Consider the following 21,971-nt stretch of genomic DNA (forward strand, 5'->3'; position numbering starts at 1 on the left):
CTAAAACTAGCTTAAACTAAAATAATGAACATTTTCTCCGAAAGAAAAATATAATTGGAAATACTCTGCGAAATCCTCTGTTAAACATCATTAAATAAATAAATAAAACTCACAGAAGGGCTATTAATATTGCCTTCATCAGGATAGAAAGATCTGCTGGTCTGAGAAGCGAGTGTTGGGAGTGAAAGGAAACTACAAACGTTTAAAGGCTGTAATGAAGCCAGTACGGCGGAACAGAGATACGCTGTTGATCTGAGAGAGGAGAGAGCGTATCGTAATCACAGAGAGAGAAATGTTGTGTGACGGCTGCGCTCCACTGCTGAAACTCTGGATAAACCTCATGTTTTCTGACCGATCACAGATTAAATCCTCCAGATATAATGGCAAATTATTTACACGAACAATACACAGAAGCTGAACAGAACTACAAACGAATGTTCAGCAATCAGGGTTACAATCGGATTATTATTATTACGTTTTACTGGAATATATAGTTTCACTGTTTATTTTGTGCACATTTTAAAGGGTCTGTATAGATTTCTCATTTGATTCTCATTGGAGTCCTCCCGAGAGGTGTGTGGGTGGGTGTGGGTGTGTGACGTTGGATAGTTCTATATGGGCTTAAATAATAATAATAATAAATAAATAAAAGGAAATGTGCAGACAATGTGTTGTTCTCTGTCTGTGCAATAAAGTATACATAAAAAAAACCCGAGTAAAATTATAATCAGGGCTATAGGGCAGGGGTAGGGAACCTATGCACTGAAATAAGTGTCGCATGCAAACCTGTTGCAAACAATTTATTTGTGTTGAACTTAAACAAACAAATTAAATGTAATAATATTCAACTTAATTTGTTTGTTTAAATTCAGCCCAAATAAATCGTTTACAACCACTAAACGTAACAAAATTGAGTAAATCCAAGGAATCCTCTTTGAATAATGTTTCTCAGTGTGGCTCGGGAGCCACATGGGGCTCTTTGACCAATAATATGTGGCTCTCCAGCCGTCTTCCTTCAATTATATTTTAATGTTTAATAAATGATAACTGTCACTAGAAATAGGTCTCCTACTGAAAATACAATTACCCTTTATATTGTGTTTTCTACATTCACCCAATGCACATGTGTGGCGCTGTGGTTTAACTTGAATCGCGACACCAATAAAGGCCAAGCAGGCAACATTTCTATGATAACCTCACGCACGTAAACTCAAATCTATAAACTGTTCTATCTTCATTCATTGTGATGGGTGATATTTGTGCATGGACATAAATAAAGGTTTTGTTAAATACACACACCCGAAATGCCTCTAAAAAATGCATTTGATTAAAAATGCATGGCTCTTTGCTGAAAACAGGTTCCCGACCCCTGCTATAGGACATGCACGTTAGCTATGATGAATGCATGAACATTGAACTGCATTCATATATATCTGTATATTTGTATTCATCTGTATTTTGTGATTCCTGTTTTTAATAAATTTTAATTTATATCTGCTATTAAATTCTATTACGGGATCTTTATCTTGAGCTTTTAACATTGAAAAGTGTGAAAAATGGATTGTTATTGGCATTTGTAATAGTTTGCAGTGCTTTATTGTCTGGCTTGGTGTTGTATATTAATTTTCTGTTATTTTACAGACCTATTTCTATATATATATTATTTCTTATAGATGATATTAATATTTTAAACAACTAAATGTCAATAAAAGGGTTGAATTTTCAACTTCAGCAGTCTGTGTAAAGTTGCCGAGGCTTTAATTCCAGTATGCTAATGTACTTTCAACTGAAATGGAATATTGAGTAGGGGGCGGGGCTTTCTTTTTGTGCATCATTCCAACATAGCAAACTAACAGCAAGGGGGCGTGGCTACAAATATTGTGTCGGAAGTGACATCAACAAAGGAGCCAATCAAAATGCAGATGGTTGATTACCGAAACGTACATTTTTTTAGTTCATTAACTTGCACAGATTCATTACTCACCTAAAGAATAACAATGTGCGCTAGCAAAATAAACACTGCGGGTTCTGATTCCACACGGATTTTAAAGCATAATGCTGTTTTAATAATTACAATGCTTTTACAGCACCGTACAGTAAACAACAAGCAAACTAACCATGCCAAGTGTCCGTATGGAGATCGGTAGGAGATGCAAACGTATTCATTACTATTAATAGAGTTGTTTTGTGGTGTTTATTTAGTGTCGTGCAAAGTAACGCACAAAAATAAACCTTTATTCGTCAGTAACATGTGCCTGTAAATGTCATTAGTGTGAAAAGGAACGAAGGTCGTTGCCGTCATACTGCCCCCTAGTGTTCATTTACCCACAAACTGCAGTCTAACGCATGTTGGAGTATGTTTTTGAGGTTTCTCGCAAATGTTGAGAGTGGTCTGGCTGCAGACCTGGTGCAGTGCAATCTGTGCTGCATCCAATGCTTTTTAATGGGCTCACCTAACCCCACCCCTCACAGCGACGTCACTCGCTCCATTGAGTCTGACATTGCAATCTCGGCTTGCATCATAAAGGTTGCATCCAGATACTACTGCAAATGTTGGCTGAAGCTCATATATTTCTATAGTTATAATACCTACAGGAATAATAGAATTGTTCAAATTAATTTGAATAATAGTCAAACTAAATGATATGACTATGGTAAATGCTATGAGTTTATTCATCAATAATACGTCCCTGTAAATATCACTAGTGTGAGAAGGAACTGAAGTCGCTGTCGTCATACTGCCCCCTAGTGTTCATTTACCTACAAACTGCAGTCTAACGTATGTTAAAGTATGGTTTTTTGGTGGGTTAACACACCTGTAGGCTGAATCACGTATTTCCACAAGCCTGTGTTGGTAAAAGCAGAGCCATGCCTACAAGGAAAACACAGTGGTAGAATATTCAACATTCAGCAAACAGAAAAAGCGAGTGAGAGAGAGAGACAGGAATGGTCTGTTTGGGTCAGATGGAGTCAATATTTGCCTCATTCCAGCGATATTACAGCCGTGCAGATCAAAGAGCGTCTGTGTGCTCGAGCGTCTGTGTCAGAGGAGAGAAAAAGAGCCAAGAAAACACTCTTATTTACATCGACATGATGCAGCAGGAGCCGTTTTTAGGGGGCGCTCATTCACTGAGAACAGAGGCTTCAGGGGGCTCAGACATGTTCATTCATTTTGCTTCAGCTTAGTCCAATATTGATCAAGGGTCGCCACAGCGGAATGAACCGCCAACTATTCCAGCATATGTTTTACACAGCAGATGCCCTTTCAGCTGCAACCCAGTACTGGGAAACACCCATACACACTCATTCACACAGACTCATACACTACAGCCAAGTTGTGAAAGAGTAAGGCTGCATTTATCTGATATAAAACACAATAAGACTGTAGTATTGTGACATTATTTGATCTACAGTGTTCAACTTCTGTATTTTATGTGCTTAAAATGAATTAAAAATCTAAATGTTTAAGTGTTCAAACTTTCATTTAATTTACATGCAATTCAGAGTCTAAAAACATTAGATTTCATTTACACTGTAGATAAAAACTTATATATAAATATAAATATAATAGTAATTTAATTTATAATTACTATGCTAAGTTATTGAACTAATCTATTGGGGCAATTCTACAGTTGCTATGGTAACACAACAACTATAATAATTGATTTGTTGTGGTGATTTTACAGTTGCTATGGTAATACAGCAACTATAATAATTGATTTGTTGTGGTGATTTTACAGTTGCTATGGTAATACAGCAACTATAATAATTGATTTGTTGTGGTGATTTTACAGTTGCTATGGTAATACAGCAACTATAATAATTGATTTGTTGTGGTGATTCTACAGTTGCTATGGTAACACAACAACTGTACTTATTAATCTGCTGTGGCGATTCTATAGTTGCTATGGTAACACAGCAACTACAGTATTTAATCTGCTGTGGTGATTCTTTAGTTGCCATGGTAACACAACAACTAGAGCAATTAATCGGTTGTGGCGAATCTACAGTTGCTATGGTAACAACTATAGTAATTAATCTGTTGTTGTGATTCTGTAGTTGCCATGGTAACACAAGAACTAAATTAATTAATCAGTCGTGGTGATTCTACAGTTGCTATCGTAACAACAACTATAGTAATTAATCTGCTGTGATGATTCTACAGTTGCTATGGTAACACAACAACTACAGTAATATAAACAACTGAACCAATACTCTGATTTTCTAGGGTATAGTATGCTATAATCCATCACAGTTTACTGTATTAAAAATAAAGGACACTACAGCATGCATTACAGTTTGTCAGTTTGTTAATACAGCATTCATTAACAAAGAACTGTAAAGTCTACAGTATAACACACTTTATAAGTGTGGTTCGAGAGCACTATAGTATGTTTTATGTGGTTTTTAGAGCTTTGAGCAGAAGAAGAGTGAAGTGTGTCGATGCTCTGAAGCACAAACATGAGTGATGACCTTACACCAGCAGCCCGAATGCCTCATGCTGGTGTAATGTGTTTAACACTCGTATATTCATCCTGACGCGCTGCTCGGCTTCAGGAAATGCTCACACACTTTCACACAGCAAAACACTGCTGGGAGAGTGGGAAAAACGGAAATGAACAGCAATCGAAACGCCAATAAAGGCCTCAAAAGAGCTTCAGCTCATAATCTTAACTCAGAAAGCGCTCCATCACTCAGGACAGCTTTAATGCCATTAAAAAGAGTCTTGCGGAAGCTTTTCTGGAAATCTCATCACATCAGATGTGGAGGATGCAGATCAAATCTGGCGTATGATATTCCTATATGTAATAATACTGTAGTGTTTTTGAACCAAACTATAGTTAAGCTCTTGAATTAATCTGTTGTGGTGAGTCTACAGTTGCTATGGTAACAACTATTAAAAGCCCCTTTCACACATACAGAGCTTTCCTGAAAATTACCACCAATTTTCCGGAAAGGTCTGTATGTGTGAACAGGCCCTTTTGGAAAATACCGGTATATTCGTTCCGGCTATTTTCTGGAAACAGAAGTCGTAACATTACCAGTAATTAACCGGAATACTGCGCTGTGTGAACGCAGACGGAAAATTGCCGGAAAGAGCGCATTCACGTCTAGAACACGCTGACGTAAGACGTCTACTTTAGCCAATCTGTTGTGGTGATTCTATAATTGCTATGGCAACACAACGACTATAGGAATTAATCTGTTGTGGTGATTCTATAGTTGCTATGGTAACACGACAACTATAGTAATGAATCTGTTGTGGTGATTCTATAGTTGCTATAGTAACACAACGACTATAGGAATTAATCTGTTGTGGTGATTCTATAGTTGCTATAGTAACACAACGACTATAGTAATGAATCTGTTCTGGTGATTCTATAGTTGCTATAGTAACACAACGACTATAGTAATTAATCTGTTGTGGTGATTCTATAGTTGCTATAGTAACACAACGACTATAGTAATGAATCTGTTGTGGTGATTCTATAGTTGCTATGGTAACACAACAACTACAGTAATTAATCTGTTGTGGTGATTCTATAGTTGCTATGGTAACACAACAACTACAGTAATGAATCTGTTGTGGTTATTCTATAGTTGCTATGGTAACACAACAACTATAGTAATTAATCTGTTGTGGTGATTCTATAGTTGCTATGGTAACACAACAACTACAGTAATGAATCTGTTGTGGTGATTCTATAGTTGCTATGGTAACACAACAACTACAGTAATGAATCTGTTGTGGTGATTCTATAGTTGCTATGGTAACACAACAACTACAGTAATGAATCTGTTGTGGTGATTCTATAGTTGCTATGGTAACACAACAACTATAGTAATTAATCTGTTGTGGTGATTCTATAGTTGCTATGGTAACACAACAACTACAGTAATTAATCTGTTGTGGTTAATTCTAAAGTTGCCATGATAAAACAACAACACAAAAGCACTTAATTTGTTGTGATTCTACAGTTGCTATGGTAACAACAACTATTGTAAAGTACTTGAACTAATATGTTGTGGGGATTCCACAGTTGGTATGGTTACAGCAATTAAAGTAAATTACTTGAATTAAATTATAGTTGCTATGGTAACACATCAACTATAGTAAAATACTAGAATTAATCTATTGTTATGATTCTATAGTTGCTATGGCAACACAACAACTATACCAATATAAACAAATGACCCAATACTTTAGGCTGCTTCTCACTCAGGGCTGCTCATGCTAATGAGGGAGAGATGGTCATTAGTGGGCGGGCTTTTCCCCTCCAAAGACATCATACAAAGGGAGAATGTCTATCAAAGTGTTTCTGCAGACGGTTTATATCAAGTCTGATCATAAAAAACAGACTTCGTTAATGTTTACAAGTGTAAACTGCTTATATTCTCACAGTGCTGCCTCACCACTGCATTTAAACCTCCTTATAAAAGGGATTTTAGCATAGTAAATTCTCTTTAATTGTGAGTGAGAGAGATCCAAACATATGCAGAGGCTCCGTCTTGTCCATGAGACGTACACTGACTGTACTGCGGATGAAATGCATCTGCTGAATGACGAATATCTGTGTCATTTTACAGACATCACATATCCAGCATTTTTGGCCTCGGTGCGAGCTGTTAATCCCGCTGTCCTAATCCCACAGCTGTTCCTCATCACCTCTGTATCTGATCTCAGCCCGTCTCAGAAACACACCGCCATCACGCTTTTCACTGCAGCTTTTAGCGTAGCCGTGTCTAATCCTGATCTCCAGGACTGTAATACCAGCGGCCATTTGCATTAGAAGAGTTGCTCGCGTGAAAGCGTTTCTCACGGGTAAAACCCCATATAAAAACTTAATTTTAATTCTTTTACATTTGTTCCCCAATTTCTAACGGATTTTATTCAACGCATTTGTAAACATAATAATTTTAATAACTGTAAGAGTATGTAGTTTATGACTGTGCTAATAAAATATTCATTCATTTTATTTTCAGCTTAGTCCATTTATTAATCTGGGATTGCCACAGCGGAATGAACCGCCAACTTATCCAGCATGTTTTACACAGCGGATGCCCTTCCATCCGCTATCCATCACTGGGAAACACTCATACACTCCCATTCACACACATACACTACTGACAATTTAGTTCAGTTCCCCTATAGCGCATATGCATAGTGCATGTGACTCGAACCAGCGACCTTCATGCTGTGAGGTGACAGCGCTACACACTGCGCCACCCAGTATAAAAATATAGTACTAAAAAAAAACAAATTCACTTTAGTAAATGATCTTTTACTGTAGTATAGTAGTTCCTATATCACAAGTAGAGTTACAACATCATTGCAATTTACTGTAGTAAGCTTTACACTACAGTGTTTACATCAGGAAATTTGCTGTATTTAGTATATGAATGTGGTATAAAATATAGCACAGAAAAGTCTCTATAGTAAATGATCTATTTACTATAGTATAGTAGTTACTCTAACACGAGCATAGTTACCACATCAATAAAATTCACTGTAGTAAACTTCACACTACAGTGTTTACCACAGGAAATTTGCTGTATTTAGTATATGAATGTGATATAAAAATGTAGTACAGATAATTCACTACAGTTATTCATATTGTATTTACTATAGTAATTACTATAACACCAGTAGAGTTACCACATCCTTGTAATTTACTGTAGTAAGCTTCACACTAGTGTTTACCACAGGAAATTTGCTGTATTTAGTATATGAGTGTGGTATAAAAATGTAGTACAGATAATTCACTACAGTTATTCAGATTTTATTTACTATAGTAGCTACTGTAACACGAGTAGAGTTACCACATCATTCCAATTTACTGTAGTAAGCCTTAAAGACACTAGTGTTTACCACAGGAAATTTGCTGTATTTAGTATATGAATGTGGTATAAAAATATAGCACAGAAAAGTCTCTATAGTAAATGATCTATTTACTTTAGTATAGTAATTACTATAACATGTGTAGAGTTACCACATCCTTGCAATTTACTATAGTAAGCTTCACACTACAGTGTTTACATCAGGAAATTTGCTGTATTTAGTATATGAATGTGGTATAAAATATATCACAGAAAAGTCTCTATATTAAATGATCTATTTACTTTAGTATATTCACACACACTACAGTGTTTACCACAGACAACTTGCTGCAAGAAGTATATGAATGTGGTATGAAAATATAGTAGACAATTCACTATAGTGATTAATATATTTGATTCACTATAGTAGCTACTCTAACACGAGTAGAGTTACCACATCATAGTAATGTACTGTAGTACGCTTCAAAAACAATCCCGTGTTTACCACAGGGAATTTGCTGCATGTTTTATATGAATGTGGAGTTTCGAACGAAAGTCAGGGGGGGGGGGGGTCCTAATAATATCTCTGGGGGCCCCCGAAATGCTTGGGCCCTTAGAATCGTCCTAACTTGCTGCGCCCCTGACTTTATTAATCAGTGATTTGAGTCATGTCAGAGATGTATGGATGCAGTCCTCCAAGCTCATGATGGAGTCAGACACAATATTCATTCTGTTTCCACTGCAGCATGAGCACATATTCTATACTGGACATTATTGAAGGTTCAGTGAGCAGACTTTAGTCTAAGCAGAGTCAGACCTTACTGTCCTAATCAAATCATTAATAATCAAGGCATGATCAGATTATATTGTGCTCAAATAAGAGTCATCTAGAGGCCTTTACCTTTCATAAAAGACACTTCTGATACCAAATCATCAACTAGAAGTCAAGTTATTATCTGCTGTTCCTAAAACTTGGATAGGCGACAAGACTTCTGCTGTGAAAATGCAACGTCACGTCAACAACCCATATATCAGCATGCCAATTTCATCGATGCTGACCTTGCAATGGGCTGCAATGCATAACAGCCTAAACAGAGCGTCTCAGTTCAGCTGCTGGCCGCCGTCCACTGTAAACCATTCATGCAACTTCCAGCTCGCATAAGATGACCTTAATCCAAAGCCTTTCATTTAGTCGCAGTGGAGGCTGGCAGCGCCGCGTTTATGTTTCGTCTTCCAGACAAATATTACCTCCGCATGAGCAGGTACAAACACAGGCCGTCAGACGCTGGGAAAACACTGAGGTTTCCTTTCTTGCCATTCAGAAGATGCTGAGACGCTTTAATGACTTGGTTTTTACCCAACAGACAGCATTAGGGTGTACTCGGATGGAAAACACAGCGCATTGTAACTATATAGTGTCAGTCATTACATTTCACACTGCAAAAAGGGTCTGAGTTTTACTCTCGTTTCCAGTCCAAATATCTAAAAACTCTTAAATCAAGAAGCGTTTTCTAGACAAGCGACTAGACAAGTTTTGTTTTAAGACGTTAAGATGAGTTTTTCCTTAAAACAAGCAAAATAATCTGGTTTACCTTTTGACATGAGAGTAGCTTCCCCATTTGCAGATTATTTAGCTTGTACTAGTACCAGGTCGGACCCTCTTTTGCCTTCAGACCTCCCTTAATCCTTGGTGTCAGAGATTCAACAAGCTACTGGAAATATTCCTCAGAGATTTTGCTCCATATTGACATGATAGCATCACACAGTTGCTGCAGATTTGTCGGCTGCACATCCATGATGCCAATCTCCCGTTCCACCACATCCCTAAGGTGCTCTATTGGATTGAGATCTGGTGACTGTGGAGGCCATTTGAGTACAGTGAACTCATTGTCTTGTTCAAGAAACCAGTCTGAGATGATTGACTGTGTAAAGCCACATAAAACAACACAAAAATAAGATGTATATGCCGAGTTCAGCAGCTAATCAGCTGGAATCAGCTGAGGTGACGAGACAGCAAGCTGCAACACTTAGCTGTCACTCAAATGGCCACGCCCTTAATTATGCAGATTTAATATAACTGAATAAAAATGAAACGGATGAGTTATAATAAAATTCACCCCCTCACAGTTGTCATGAAGGGTAATATTAGCTATATGAACCAAAACCATAGTTTGTAGCAGGCTGTAAACGTGTTTTTATCAGCTGTAAAACTGGCCAATATAGCATTACGCTCAGTGGACATCTGGAGTTCCTGGAGCCTGCCCCCAAAGGCCAGTCGATGAATTGCAGTTTCAGTTACTTCCATATTGGCTTCCCAAGGGAGAGCAGGAGGATGCTGCTTGTTTGAGCAACTTATCAGCATTATGGGAATTGTCAACTAATTTTAATTGGATGAACATTTTTCAGTTTTATATACAAACATTCAGATCATTTAGTTTAATCATTACTGTTAGAATGTGAAGAGACTTTCAACACCAGCACAACAACAACATGTGTCTGAAGACGATCACCTACTGCAGCTTTAATGTCCAAACACCAAAAGGATGTAGGCTCAAGTCAAGGTCTGAAAGATGAATGACGATCGTCGTGCCCTTTATTGAAACACGTATCGTGAAGTTATTGTAGGAGGACGGAAAGTGTTGTAAGTGTATCAGAAGTTCTGGATGACACACCAGGAAACGTCCTCCTGCTTTTGTTTTGGTGGCCGTGAACCCTGCAGGTTATTCTCAGCAGGAATAGGGAGCGGTGGATTATTTTCAGCCGCTCCTTTAATCATTCCTGCTTGACATTTGCTCACTGATAATCAGAGCTTCTCAGAAACATGCAGGAAGACCCCGCTATCACTTCACTACTGAATTTCAGTGGATATTTTAGGCATCTGCACTATATTTTAGTATGTTTCCTGAATTAATTTATTTCACTACACTTTCAATGCTAAAATATTGTCCTTTTTTCTCCAGTACCTTTCCTGAATGATGCTCAGAGAGCAGATAGCGGGGTTTAATTCATGAACAAGCCGAACTTCATCAGTTAACCTGGTCAATCTGTTCACAAAGTGCACTGAATAAGTCATTTGTGATGGTTGTGTGGTGTTTTTGAGTCTGTCTGTGTGTGCGTGCACATGTTTGTGTTTGTATGCATATGTGTGTGTGTTGAGAGGCGTATCTCTTTAAAACAGCTCCTCATTGCTGCGCGTCTCAGTGAGTTGTGTGAGCGTCTTCATCACGTCCTCCAGTGTTTTCTGGCCGATCTGCTGTCCTGCTCTCGTCCTCACGCTCACAGTCCCGCACTCACTCTCCTTCTCTCCAACCACTGCAACACAAACACACACACACATATGAGGATTTACTGCGACTGACCTCTGCGTAACACACTCCACAACACATCTGCATCAACAGGCAACGATTAAACCATTCAAACACCTCCCTGAAGCACACACAATGACACACACCCACCCAAAACATCACAGCTCAAAACATTCAGCTTTTCCTACTATGGAGGTCAATTACGCTACTTGTTCAAACTCTATTTGAGTTTCTTTCTCTTGTTGAACACAAAAGAAGATATTTTGAAGAATGTTGAACTAATAGATCTCCATAGAAGGAAAAGATATTACTATGGAGGTCAATTATTGCCAGCAACGCATCCGCCAACACATGACATTTTTTGTTTTGCCAGCTACTTGTTCAAATTCTATTTGAGTTTCTTCCCCCTGTTGAACACAAAAGAAGATATTTTGAAGAATGTTGAACTAATTGACCTCGATAGAAAGAAAAAATATTACTATGGAGGTCATTTAGTGCCAGCAACGCATCCGCCATCACATGACATTTTTTGTTCAGCCAGCTACTTGTTCAAATTCTATTTGAGTTTCTTTCTCCTGTTGAACACAAAAGATATTTTGAAGAATGTTGAACTAATAGATCTCCATAGAAAGAAAAAAAATGACTATGGAGGTCAATTAGTGCCAGCAACGCATCCGCCATCACATGACATTTTTTGTTCTGCCAGCTACTTGTTCAAATTCTATTTGAGTTTCTTTCTCCTGTTGAACACAAAAGAAGATATTTTGAAGAATGTTGAACTAATAGATCTCCATAGAAAGAAAAAAAATGACTATGGAGGTCAATTAGTGCCAGAAACCAGCATTCTTCAAAATATCTTCTTTTGAGTTCAACAGAAGAAAGAAACTCAAAGGTTTAAAACCACACAAGGGAGAGTAAATTATAGTAAATTTAAGGTGAATTAACCCTTTAAAGTATTTCGTAAGGATGCGCAGGATTTTCATCAGCCATAAATGATCGACTGAAAGCTGAAAATGCTCTTGACAGATGATAATTCAGTGTATTCTTACATCATGGAGAAAATGGCAGATAGTGGATGAATATTCTGCTGATGTACGCATATGTTTATTTATGCATGAACCGCACATGCTCTGCGGAAATGCAAAGTCGGCTCAAATAACGTGCTGTCAGGATATTTCTATGTAGTACACTTGTTCCTGCTGCTTGCAATAGCACTACTGTGCTGTCATGGAAACGTGTTAAAATGATGCACCTTAACCCGTTCACTATCATTAACATTTGACTGTTATATTGTCAGATTTTTTTATCAGTAAACCTTATTTAGGGAGTTAAATAAAAAATTAGCTTATTTAATAAAATATTAATAAATACAAAGCCTCTTTGGTTTCGGTTTTCGTCCAAGTGCATCCAGAATTTTTCATTTCACTGGATCTTTACTATAAAGTCATCTCATAATGAGCCTTACCGAATATATAGTTGTACTGCGCGAGCTGTGCTGAGCGGATTTTCTTATTTAAAGTGTTTCCATGATCATCGTCAATATCAGCCATGAATCCGGCTTCCCTCAGTGTAGAGACCACCTGAAACAGTAATAAACATTTCATTTATATAGCAGTGCTCAGGACGAGTGTAGTCACAATACTGACATCATAAAAACCTCCATTTCCCAGTTACGTTCCACGTATGTTTTGTGTTTGTTTTCTCTTCTCTTTCCCGCTGTGGATTCTGTCCTGCCGTAGGTGTGCGACCATTGGTCGAGAAGGTTGTCACTCATCATAATGACGCCACTCGGCGCACCAATCAGGAGCTGGTCCGCCGCATTTAAAAGGCGTTCTCTTGCGCTGTTCCAGCAGCTAATTCACCACCACACTCCTCACTTGTGTCAGTCAGCCTGTTCACTTGTGTTCGTGTTATTTTTGTTGTTGTTTAGGTTGTCTCTCATTGAAGTGCTTTATTGTTAAGATTAGATTGCAGCTCAATTCACCCGATTATTAGAAAGTTGAACGATCTTTATGAGAATTGGATTATCAGATAAGCTTTTGTTTTGTATTTGCTAACGGTGTGTACTTTACGAAAATTCTAGTGTTTGTGAGTAGAATAGTACTCCGTGTTAGTTACCTAGCAGTCGCCGCCACACCTGTAATTATGTTTTCAATAGTCAAGTAGTTTAGCGAAGCGTCGCATACACTGAACATTACGTTCAGTGGGCTGGGGTTTAGTTCGATTGTTTTGTTGTATTTATGTCTTTGTTTTGGCAACACTCCTGTTTTTCGTTTGATTTGATTATTTAAATTACATTTTAAATACACATATACACATATATATATATATATATATATATATATATATACACACATATATATATATATATATATATATATATATATATATATATATATATATATATATATATATATATACACACACATATATATATATATATATATATATATATATATATATACACACACACATATATACATATATACACATATTTACATATATACACATATATACATATATACACATATATGCATATATACACCAGAGGATATACCGCTGTTTACTGAGTGTAACCTCAGATATAGGGACACTGGAGCGCTATAAAGGCTCAAAGATCAGTCGATTCATCAGCGGATTGCTCGTATGTCAGCGTATAGACCAAACAGCTGATCCATGATGGTTACACTCAGTAAACAGCGGTGAGTTCGGTGAACTGATGACCTTCACGGCCAATCACGGTCATTTCTGTTGAGCATGTGAACACAATAGCTAATCAGCGCTGTTTAAGAACGCACTCAACAGCGCTCAAATGTTAGTTCAGTATCGATTGGTGTCGAATTCCAGTATCGATCACATTTGAAATATTACTTTGAATGATCGGAGGGTAGTTTCATACAGTGAACCACCTTAGTGTGTAAAGCTGCATGTAGTTCAGGTCAAAAAACATGTGAACTGCGCAGCACGACTAGTCGACGTCAATCAAAACGCATCACGGCAGAGCATTAAAGTCGACCAGTCGGTGTAACCCCTAATTCAAACATGGTAAACATCAACTGTGTTAACCTAGAGGAGCTGTGAAATGAGCCTCTGACCTGTTGTGCGTATGCCTCACTGCTGCCCCCTACAGGCACAACCATCACCTGTGCTGGAGACAGCCAGAACGGCCTGAGAAGCAAACACATAATGAGTGTAAACGTGAAACAAACTGAATTGAAAAACACGCACGAACACACACACACCATTTCCCTCCAAAGTTTTCCGCCAGGATAGCGATCATCCTCTCTAAAGAGCCCAGGACGGCCCGGTGGATCATGATAGGCCTCTTCATCTGACCATCAGCCCTAAAACACAAACACAGGAGCAACATATAAATAGATCAAAATAACAGCTTTCACTTTCTTCAGGCAAAAACATCTCACACACTTTTAAAATGCACAGTGAGTGTAAGTGTGTGTGTGTGTGTGTGTGTGTGTGAGAGAGAGAGAGAGAGAGAGTGCATATATGCATGTGTAGGGGTGTGTGTGTGTATATATGTGTGTGTGTGAGAGTGTGAGTGCATGTGTGTGTGTGTGTCTTACCCAACATACTGCAGGTTGAATCTGATAGGCAGCTGGAAGTCGAGCTGAATGGTGGCACACTGATGCTGTCGGCCAAGAGCGTCACGAATCAGGATGTCGATCTGAACACATCATACAACAACACCTCCAGCAAATCAAATCATTCATTCATTTTCTTTTCAGCTTAGTCCCTTTATTCATCAGGGGTCGCCACAGCGGAATGAACCGCCAACTATTCCAGCATGTTTTACACAGCGGATACCCTTCCAGTTGCAACCCAGTACTGGGAAACACTCATACACCCTCATTCACTACGGCCAATTTAGTTAATCAATTCCTCTATAGTGCATGTATTTGGACTGTGGGGGAAACCGGAGCACCCGGAGGAAACACACGCCAACACGGGGAGAACATGTAAACTCCACACTGAAATGCCAACTGACCCAGCCGGGACTCAAATCAGCGGCCTTCTTGCTGTGAGGCAACAGTGCTAACCACTTAGCCACCATGACACCCCTAGATTGATTATTCCTATTACAAATAACAGCTGTCCTTCTATACTAATCTGTAATAAATAAAATGCATCAGCTTTCACTAAAACAAGCAGAAGAAACCTTATATATAGAAGTCAAACCTTATATATGTGTACTTCTCTATGTTTTGCATGAGTTAATGAAGTGGGACATGTGGAAGCACGGTCACGCTGATATGAATGCTCTGATATTTCAGCCCTTTACTGGACTGATTGATTTGTACGAATCCTCTGACTGATAAACACGAAGCCTCTGACGGGTCTGCCGGCTCACCTTGGGTCCGTAAAAGGCTCCGTCTCCTGGGTTTAACTCCCAGTGCTCCTGGAAGAGTTTCAGGCTGCTCTCCAGCTGCTGCTCCACACAGACACAAGAGAAAAATTAATTAATAAAAGTGCTCATTTAATTTTTTATATAAAGAACAGTCAGTAGCTATGTTTCCATCCATATACAGGGTTTCTGCAGATATGTCTGAGAAACTCAAATTAAGCAGCTCAGCTCTCAGAACACAGTCAACACACTGTGTTTCTACACACACACTATAATCTGCTGTTTTACTCCATTGAACTCCATATAAAAGCCAGAAACTCTTCAGCACAGGCCGATCTAAAGGGTTAATGCTGACAACTGATGATCAGCAGTACATATTACACATATTAGCTCTTAATCCCAACAGGGAAAACCAGCAGCAATCAAGAATGCATGATTATATGCTGTCAAGGCTTTAGGATCAATTAACGTGATTATAATGAAAGTCAATGGGGTAAAACAGCATCAACAGAACCAAAGGGGAGTCAATCTGAACTACACACGAGGGTTAATGTTGTTAAATAAGTACTATGGTGTTGTTATTTCTTTAGCAGACTGCTGTGGGCGTCGGTCAGCAGATGATTGACAGCTGTACCTGCTCAGCACAGTCCCAGAGGGCGGAGTCTCCCATGGAGGAGGCGGGTCTTGTGGAGAGCAGACAGTGAAAGGAGAAACCGAACACACGATACACACTCCTGACGAAATCCAGGCACGCAGTGATCTCCTGCTCCAGCTGAAGTAAACAAAACACTGATGATAAATCACACACACCGACTCAAAAACACAGCTTAGGATGACTCGGTTTGTTTATTTAATGCCACATCAGCAACTTATGGCTACAGCAAGATCAATATGGATAACAGGGTTTCTGCAGGTTTCACCAACTCAAATTTAAGACTTTTTTGAAGACCATTATGAACTAATTTTCAGACTTTTACACTGCTAAATGCTAAGGAATTTGATGAGGCAGGAAAAATTAAGCACTTATTTTCTGAGAGTGGCGTGATGAACACTTAAAACACCTCACACATACCCCGTGGAAGAGTTTGTGTGAGGTGTTTTAAGTGTTTATTCTCTGAAAGTGTCCTTTTCCTTCTTATCATAGTGATCATGCCACCTGTTATGATGTATAAAGGGCAAGAAAACCCCTCATGCTTCACTTTCAGGAGCACAGATGGGAGGTTAAACAGAAATGTTAGGTGTTAATTACATCGGAAGACACGTGGTATTTTATATAGCTGCTCATTTGTGTGTGTTTGATTGGATTAGATCAGTCAGAGTCACACGGGTGATTTAAAGCATTCGTTAAGGTTAAATTCGGCAGTAATAAACTTAATAAAAGCAGCTAACTTCAGCCATGAGGAGGAGGATTACTGCTAAACTGATGGTGTTTCAGTCTTACTGTCCAACAAAACATTTTACAACCAGAAGCACTGAGATACGACTGGGGTTTTTACAAAGAGCTATTGAGGTTTTATTTATTGTTCATTTACAGTTAAAATTAAAGTTACATTTTCAGTATTCGTCATCTTTGAGATATATATATATATATATATATATATATATATATATATATATATATATATATATATATATATATATATATATATATATATATATATATATATATATATATATATATGTATATTTATATGTATATATAACATAATATTAGACTAGATATTCTTCAAGACACTAGTATTCAGCTTAAAGTGACATTTAAAGGCTTAACTAGGGTAAAGTTAGGGTAATTAGGCAAGTCATTGTATAACAGTGGTTTGTTCTGGAGACAATCCAAAACTAATATTGCTGAAGGGGGCTAATAATATTGACCTTAAAATGGCTTTAAAACAATTAAAACTGCTTTTATTCTAGCGGAAATAAAACAAATAAGACTTTTAGAAGAAAAAATATTAGAGGAAATACTGTGAGAAATTCCTGAATATGTTCAACATCATTTGGGAAATATTTAAAGAAGAATAAACTATTCACAGGAGGGCGAATCAATTTATATTTATATATATTTGTTGGTTGATCACTGACGCAAACGTACCCAGAGTGTGTACCTGTTCAGGTGTGCAGAATATGTGTGCATCGTCCTGGCAGAAGCGGCGGACTCTGGTTAATCCGCCCAGTGCTCCTGACGCTTCGTTGCGGTGCAGAGCTCCGAAATCCGCCCAGCGGATCGGCATCTCCCGCCACGAGCGCAGCCTCTGCTCGAACATCACACTGACACACACATTCATTATGGAAAATGTATGTAAGCAAGTATACGTATAAATAGGTTTATGCATATATATGAATGTGATACATTTTTTGCCATCACTAATATATACATATATACACACACACACACACACACACACACAAACTTAACGGCCACTTTATTAGGTACACCTGTCCAACTGTTCATTAACGCAAATTTCTACACAGCCAATCATTCGGCAGCAACTCAATGCATTTAGGCATGTAGACATGGTCAAGACGATCTGCTGCAGGTCAAAGCGAGCATCAGAATGGGGAAGAAAGGGGATTTAAGTGACTTTGAGCGTGGCATGGTTGTTGGTGCCAGACGGGCTGCTCTGAGTATTTCAGAAACTGCTGATCTACTGGGATTTTCACGCACAACCATCTCTAGGGTTTACAGAGAATGGTCCGACAAAGAGGAAATATTCAGTGAGCGGCAGTTCTGTGGGCGCAAATGCCTTGTTGATGCCAGAGGTCAGAGGAGAATGGCCAGACTGGTTCCAGCTGATAGAAAGGCAACAGTAACTCAAATAAGCACTCGTTACAACCGAGGTCTGCAGAAGAGCATCTCTGAACACACAACACGTCCAACCTTGAGGCGGATGGGCTACAGCAGCAGAAGACCACACCGGGTGCCGCTTCTGTCAGCTAAGAACAGGAAACTGAGGCTACAATTCACACAGGCTCACCAAAACTGGACAATAGAAGATTGGAGAAACGTTGCCTGGTCTGATGAGTCTCCATTTCTGCTGACACATTCGGATGCTCGGCTCACAATTTGGCCTCAACAACATGAAAGCATGGATCCATCCTGCCTTGTATCAGCGGTTCAGGCTGGTGGTGGTGGTGTAATGGTGTGGGGGAGATTTTCTTGGCACACTTTGGGTCCATTAGTACCAATTGAGCATGGAGTCAACACCACAGCCTACCTGAGTATTGTTGCTGACCATGTCCATCCCTTTATGAGCACAGTGTCTTCATCTTCTGATGGCTACTTCCAGCAGGATAACGCACCATGTCATAAAGCACCAATCATCTCAGACTGGTTTCTTGAACATGACAATGAGTTCACTGTACTCAAATGGTCTCCACATTCACCAAAGCTCAATCCAATAGAGCACCTTTGGGATGTGGTGGAACGGGAGATTGGCATCATGGATGTGCAGCCGACAAATCTGCAGCAACTGTGTGATGCTATCATGTCAATATGGAGCAAAATCTCTGAGGAATATTTCCAGTAGCTTGTTGAATCTCTGCCATGAAGGATTAAGGCAGTTCTGATGGCAAAAGAGGGTCCAACCCAGTTCTAGTAAGGTGTACCTAATAAAGTGGCTGGTGAAAGTGTGTGTGTGTGTGTGTGTGTGTGTGTGTGTGTTTCTCACCAGTGTGCGGGGCAGTTCATGGGCTTGAGGGCGAATGTGTGCGTCTCGCTGCTCACACTGAACATGTTCTCGCTGTAATGCTGCCAGTGACCTGAGCGCTCCCACAATGCCGTGCTGAAGAGCGTCGGGGTCACGACCTCGCTGAAGCCACGCCTCCTGTACTCACTCTGCCCGGAAGAGGAAACATGAGGGTCACATGACATTATGAGTTTTTGTCTTGTTTCTAGTCTAAATATCTACAAACTCTTAAATCCAGAATCCTTTTCTAGACAAGCAAAACAGTCTTGTTTTCAGAATTAATGAGTCAAAATGAAGCGAGTTTTTCCTTAAAACAAGCAAAATAATCTGACAATGGCGTAAGCCAAATAATATTATTTCAACCCAAAAACAAGATTATTTTTTACCCCATTGACAGACTTTAAGATCAAAAACATAACTAAACGTAACACCATCATGATCGAGAGGGTCATGAGTATACATTATTGTTTCTCACATTTGAACATAATCTTTGTAAAAAGTGATGCGTGGATAACCTGCTTCAGTCAATTTTTAATCATTACAAACAACATGATTCATACATGCACTTAATAAAAATGCATCTTAATGTTCAGTAATCTGCAGTGTGTGCAGCGTGTGTGTACCTTTATAAAGTCAGTGAGTGTGTTGTATATATGAGCTCCTTTAGGCATGAAGAAGCAGCTGCCAGGACTGACATCATGAAAGAAGAACAACTCCTGCGCCTGCAGAGACAGAGAGATTACGCAATAAATAAAAATAAATTACGCAATAAAAAAATAATTGAATAAATAATTATAAAAAAATTAATAAATAAATATAATAAAAAAAATAAAAATAAAAAATAAATAAATAAATAAATAAATAAATAAATAAATAAATAAATATATATATATATATATATATATATATATATATATATATATATATATATATATATATATATATATATATATATATATATATATATATAATAAAAAATATGGCATTGTTTTCAGTATCCCTTTGTATATAGTATATTTATTGATTCTGGTAGTACCTAGAATAGCAAAATCAACTAAAGGAGGTCGAGCCTTCTCATTTATGGCTCCTAAACTCTTGAATAGCCTTCTTGATAATGTCCGAGGCTCAGACACACTCTCCCAATTCAAAACTAGATTAAAGACCTATCTGTTCAGTAAAGCACACACTCAGTGCATCACATAGCGCTATGATGCATGAACGTGCTTCACGCATCTTGTTTATATACACTATGAACAGCGCTACGCTAATTATTCCCTTTATTCTCAGGCCCCCAGAGACTATGCAGTGCCACTGATGCGATCCAAGACCTGCGAAGAGATGATCCCAAGGTTTCCATAATCCTGGACCAGGCCGTATCCTGAGCAGCTACTGTGGTGGTCATGGAGGAGTGGAGAGCATGAGACTGATTCCTGTGACGCTCCAGGGACAGACGAGTCTTCGCTGACGTCCAGCGTTCTCCAGCCTCCGCCGCTGAGACTGCAGCTCGGCACAAATGGTTTGGCCAGAGGAGATATGGTCGTGCCCAACTGAGCCTGGTTTCTCTCAAGGTTTTTTAATTCTTTGCAGTTTTTTTCTCTCCGCTGTCGCCACTGGCTTGCTTGGTTTGGGTCTTGTAGAGCTGCACATCGTTGGATTTGCTCTTCAGTGTTTGGACTCTCAATAGTGATTATTAAACCACACTGAACTGAACTACACTGAACTACACTGTTTACATTCACTATGATCTTCTATGTGAACCTGCTTTGACCCAATCTACATTGTAAAAGCGCTATACAAATAAAGGGGAATTGAATTTATTTTGTCATCATGGCAAATAAAAAATTAATTAGTAATTCGAAATCAGCTATTAAAAAGGAGGGTGCGCGCACACCTGTATATAATCTTATTCCAGTATATTTAACAAACAATTAGATAGTTAAAAATAACAGAAAAGGAAGTGAACGGTGAAAAACAGCATCTGCTAAATGACTGAATGTAAATGTAAGCAGTGTAATTCACAGAGTGTGTTTATCCGTGGAGTTTTGAAGTACACACTGACCTTCCCGATGCGCCGGTGGTCTCTCCTCCGTGCTTCCTCCTGCTCTTTCTCACACTGATCTCGCTCTCTTTCTGATGGAAACGAGACTCCGATCATCCGGAGGATTCCTGACGCCTCTGAAGATCCAGACAGAGTCACGGGAGACACCTGACGGAGAGACAGGACAATTATAATGCATTTCAAGCGTTACCACTTAGATATGCTTGGCGTTTAAAGCAGGTTTGGCATGCTGTCCCGGGAGAGAACCCTGAGCTGGGAGACATTTGAGCCCAGGGCTCCCGCCCGGTCGATAAGCATATCAGGAGATCCAAGATCAGGTGGGTCTCGAGAGCACCCCCTTTAGAAAAGGGAGTAAAAGGAGGAGATGGGGTGGAAGGGGGGATTCTTCCAAATGAAGATAGAGCAGTAGGGAGAAAATGATCCATTTATAGTAAACTAGGATCACTCTGATTGGATTATTACTGATTACAGATGAGCGGCCAGACGTGCTCAATCATATCACGTGCCCCTCTCCAAATTAGTTTATGAAACTTCACTTATTTACATTTCACACACACACACACACACACACACACACACACACACACACACACACACACACACACACACACACACACACACACACACACACACACACACATATCTACATATACATACATAAATACACACACATATACTCACACATACATAAATACACACACATATACTCACACATATATACACACACACATACATAAATACAC

The 21,971-nt window shown here is 38.8% G+C and overlaps 1 protein-coding gene across 1 annotated transcript in view; it reads right to left on the bottom strand.

The window, feature by feature from the left end:
* Positions 1 to 10,239: 10,239 nt before the first annotated feature.
* LOC130243213 (threonine--tRNA ligase 1, cytoplasmic-like) overlaps positions 10,240 to 21,971 on the bottom strand; it is a 58,796-nt gene continuing 47,064 nt past the window's right edge. Inside the window, exons 8-18 of the mRNA XM_056475302.1 lie at positions 21,229 to 21,375; positions 19,793 to 19,891; positions 19,152 to 19,318; positions 17,589 to 17,751; positions 16,118 to 16,255; positions 15,490 to 15,567; positions 14,705 to 14,805; positions 14,366 to 14,467; positions 14,219 to 14,291; positions 12,589 to 12,703; positions 10,240 to 11,130 (exon numbers count right to left, since the gene is read on the bottom strand). Of these exons, the coding sequence (XP_056331277.1) occupies positions 10,988 to 11,130; positions 12,589 to 12,703; positions 14,219 to 14,291; positions 14,366 to 14,467; positions 14,705 to 14,805; positions 15,490 to 15,567; positions 16,118 to 16,255; positions 17,589 to 17,751; positions 19,152 to 19,318; positions 19,793 to 19,891; positions 21,229 to 21,375 (1,326 nt within the window). The 3' untranslated portion in view covers positions 10,240 to 10,987. The remainder of the gene's footprint in view (positions 11,131 to 12,588; positions 12,704 to 14,218; positions 14,292 to 14,365; positions 14,468 to 14,704; positions 14,806 to 15,489; positions 15,568 to 16,117; positions 16,256 to 17,588; positions 17,752 to 19,151; positions 19,319 to 19,792; positions 19,892 to 21,228; positions 21,376 to 21,971) is intronic.

Source organism: Danio aesculapii, chromosome 16, assembly GCF_903798145.1.
Source record: "Danio aesculapii chromosome 16, fDanAes4.1, whole genome shotgun sequence".
Classification (NCBI taxonomy): domain Eukaryota; kingdom Metazoa; phylum Chordata; class Actinopteri; order Cypriniformes; family Danionidae; genus Danio; species Danio aesculapii.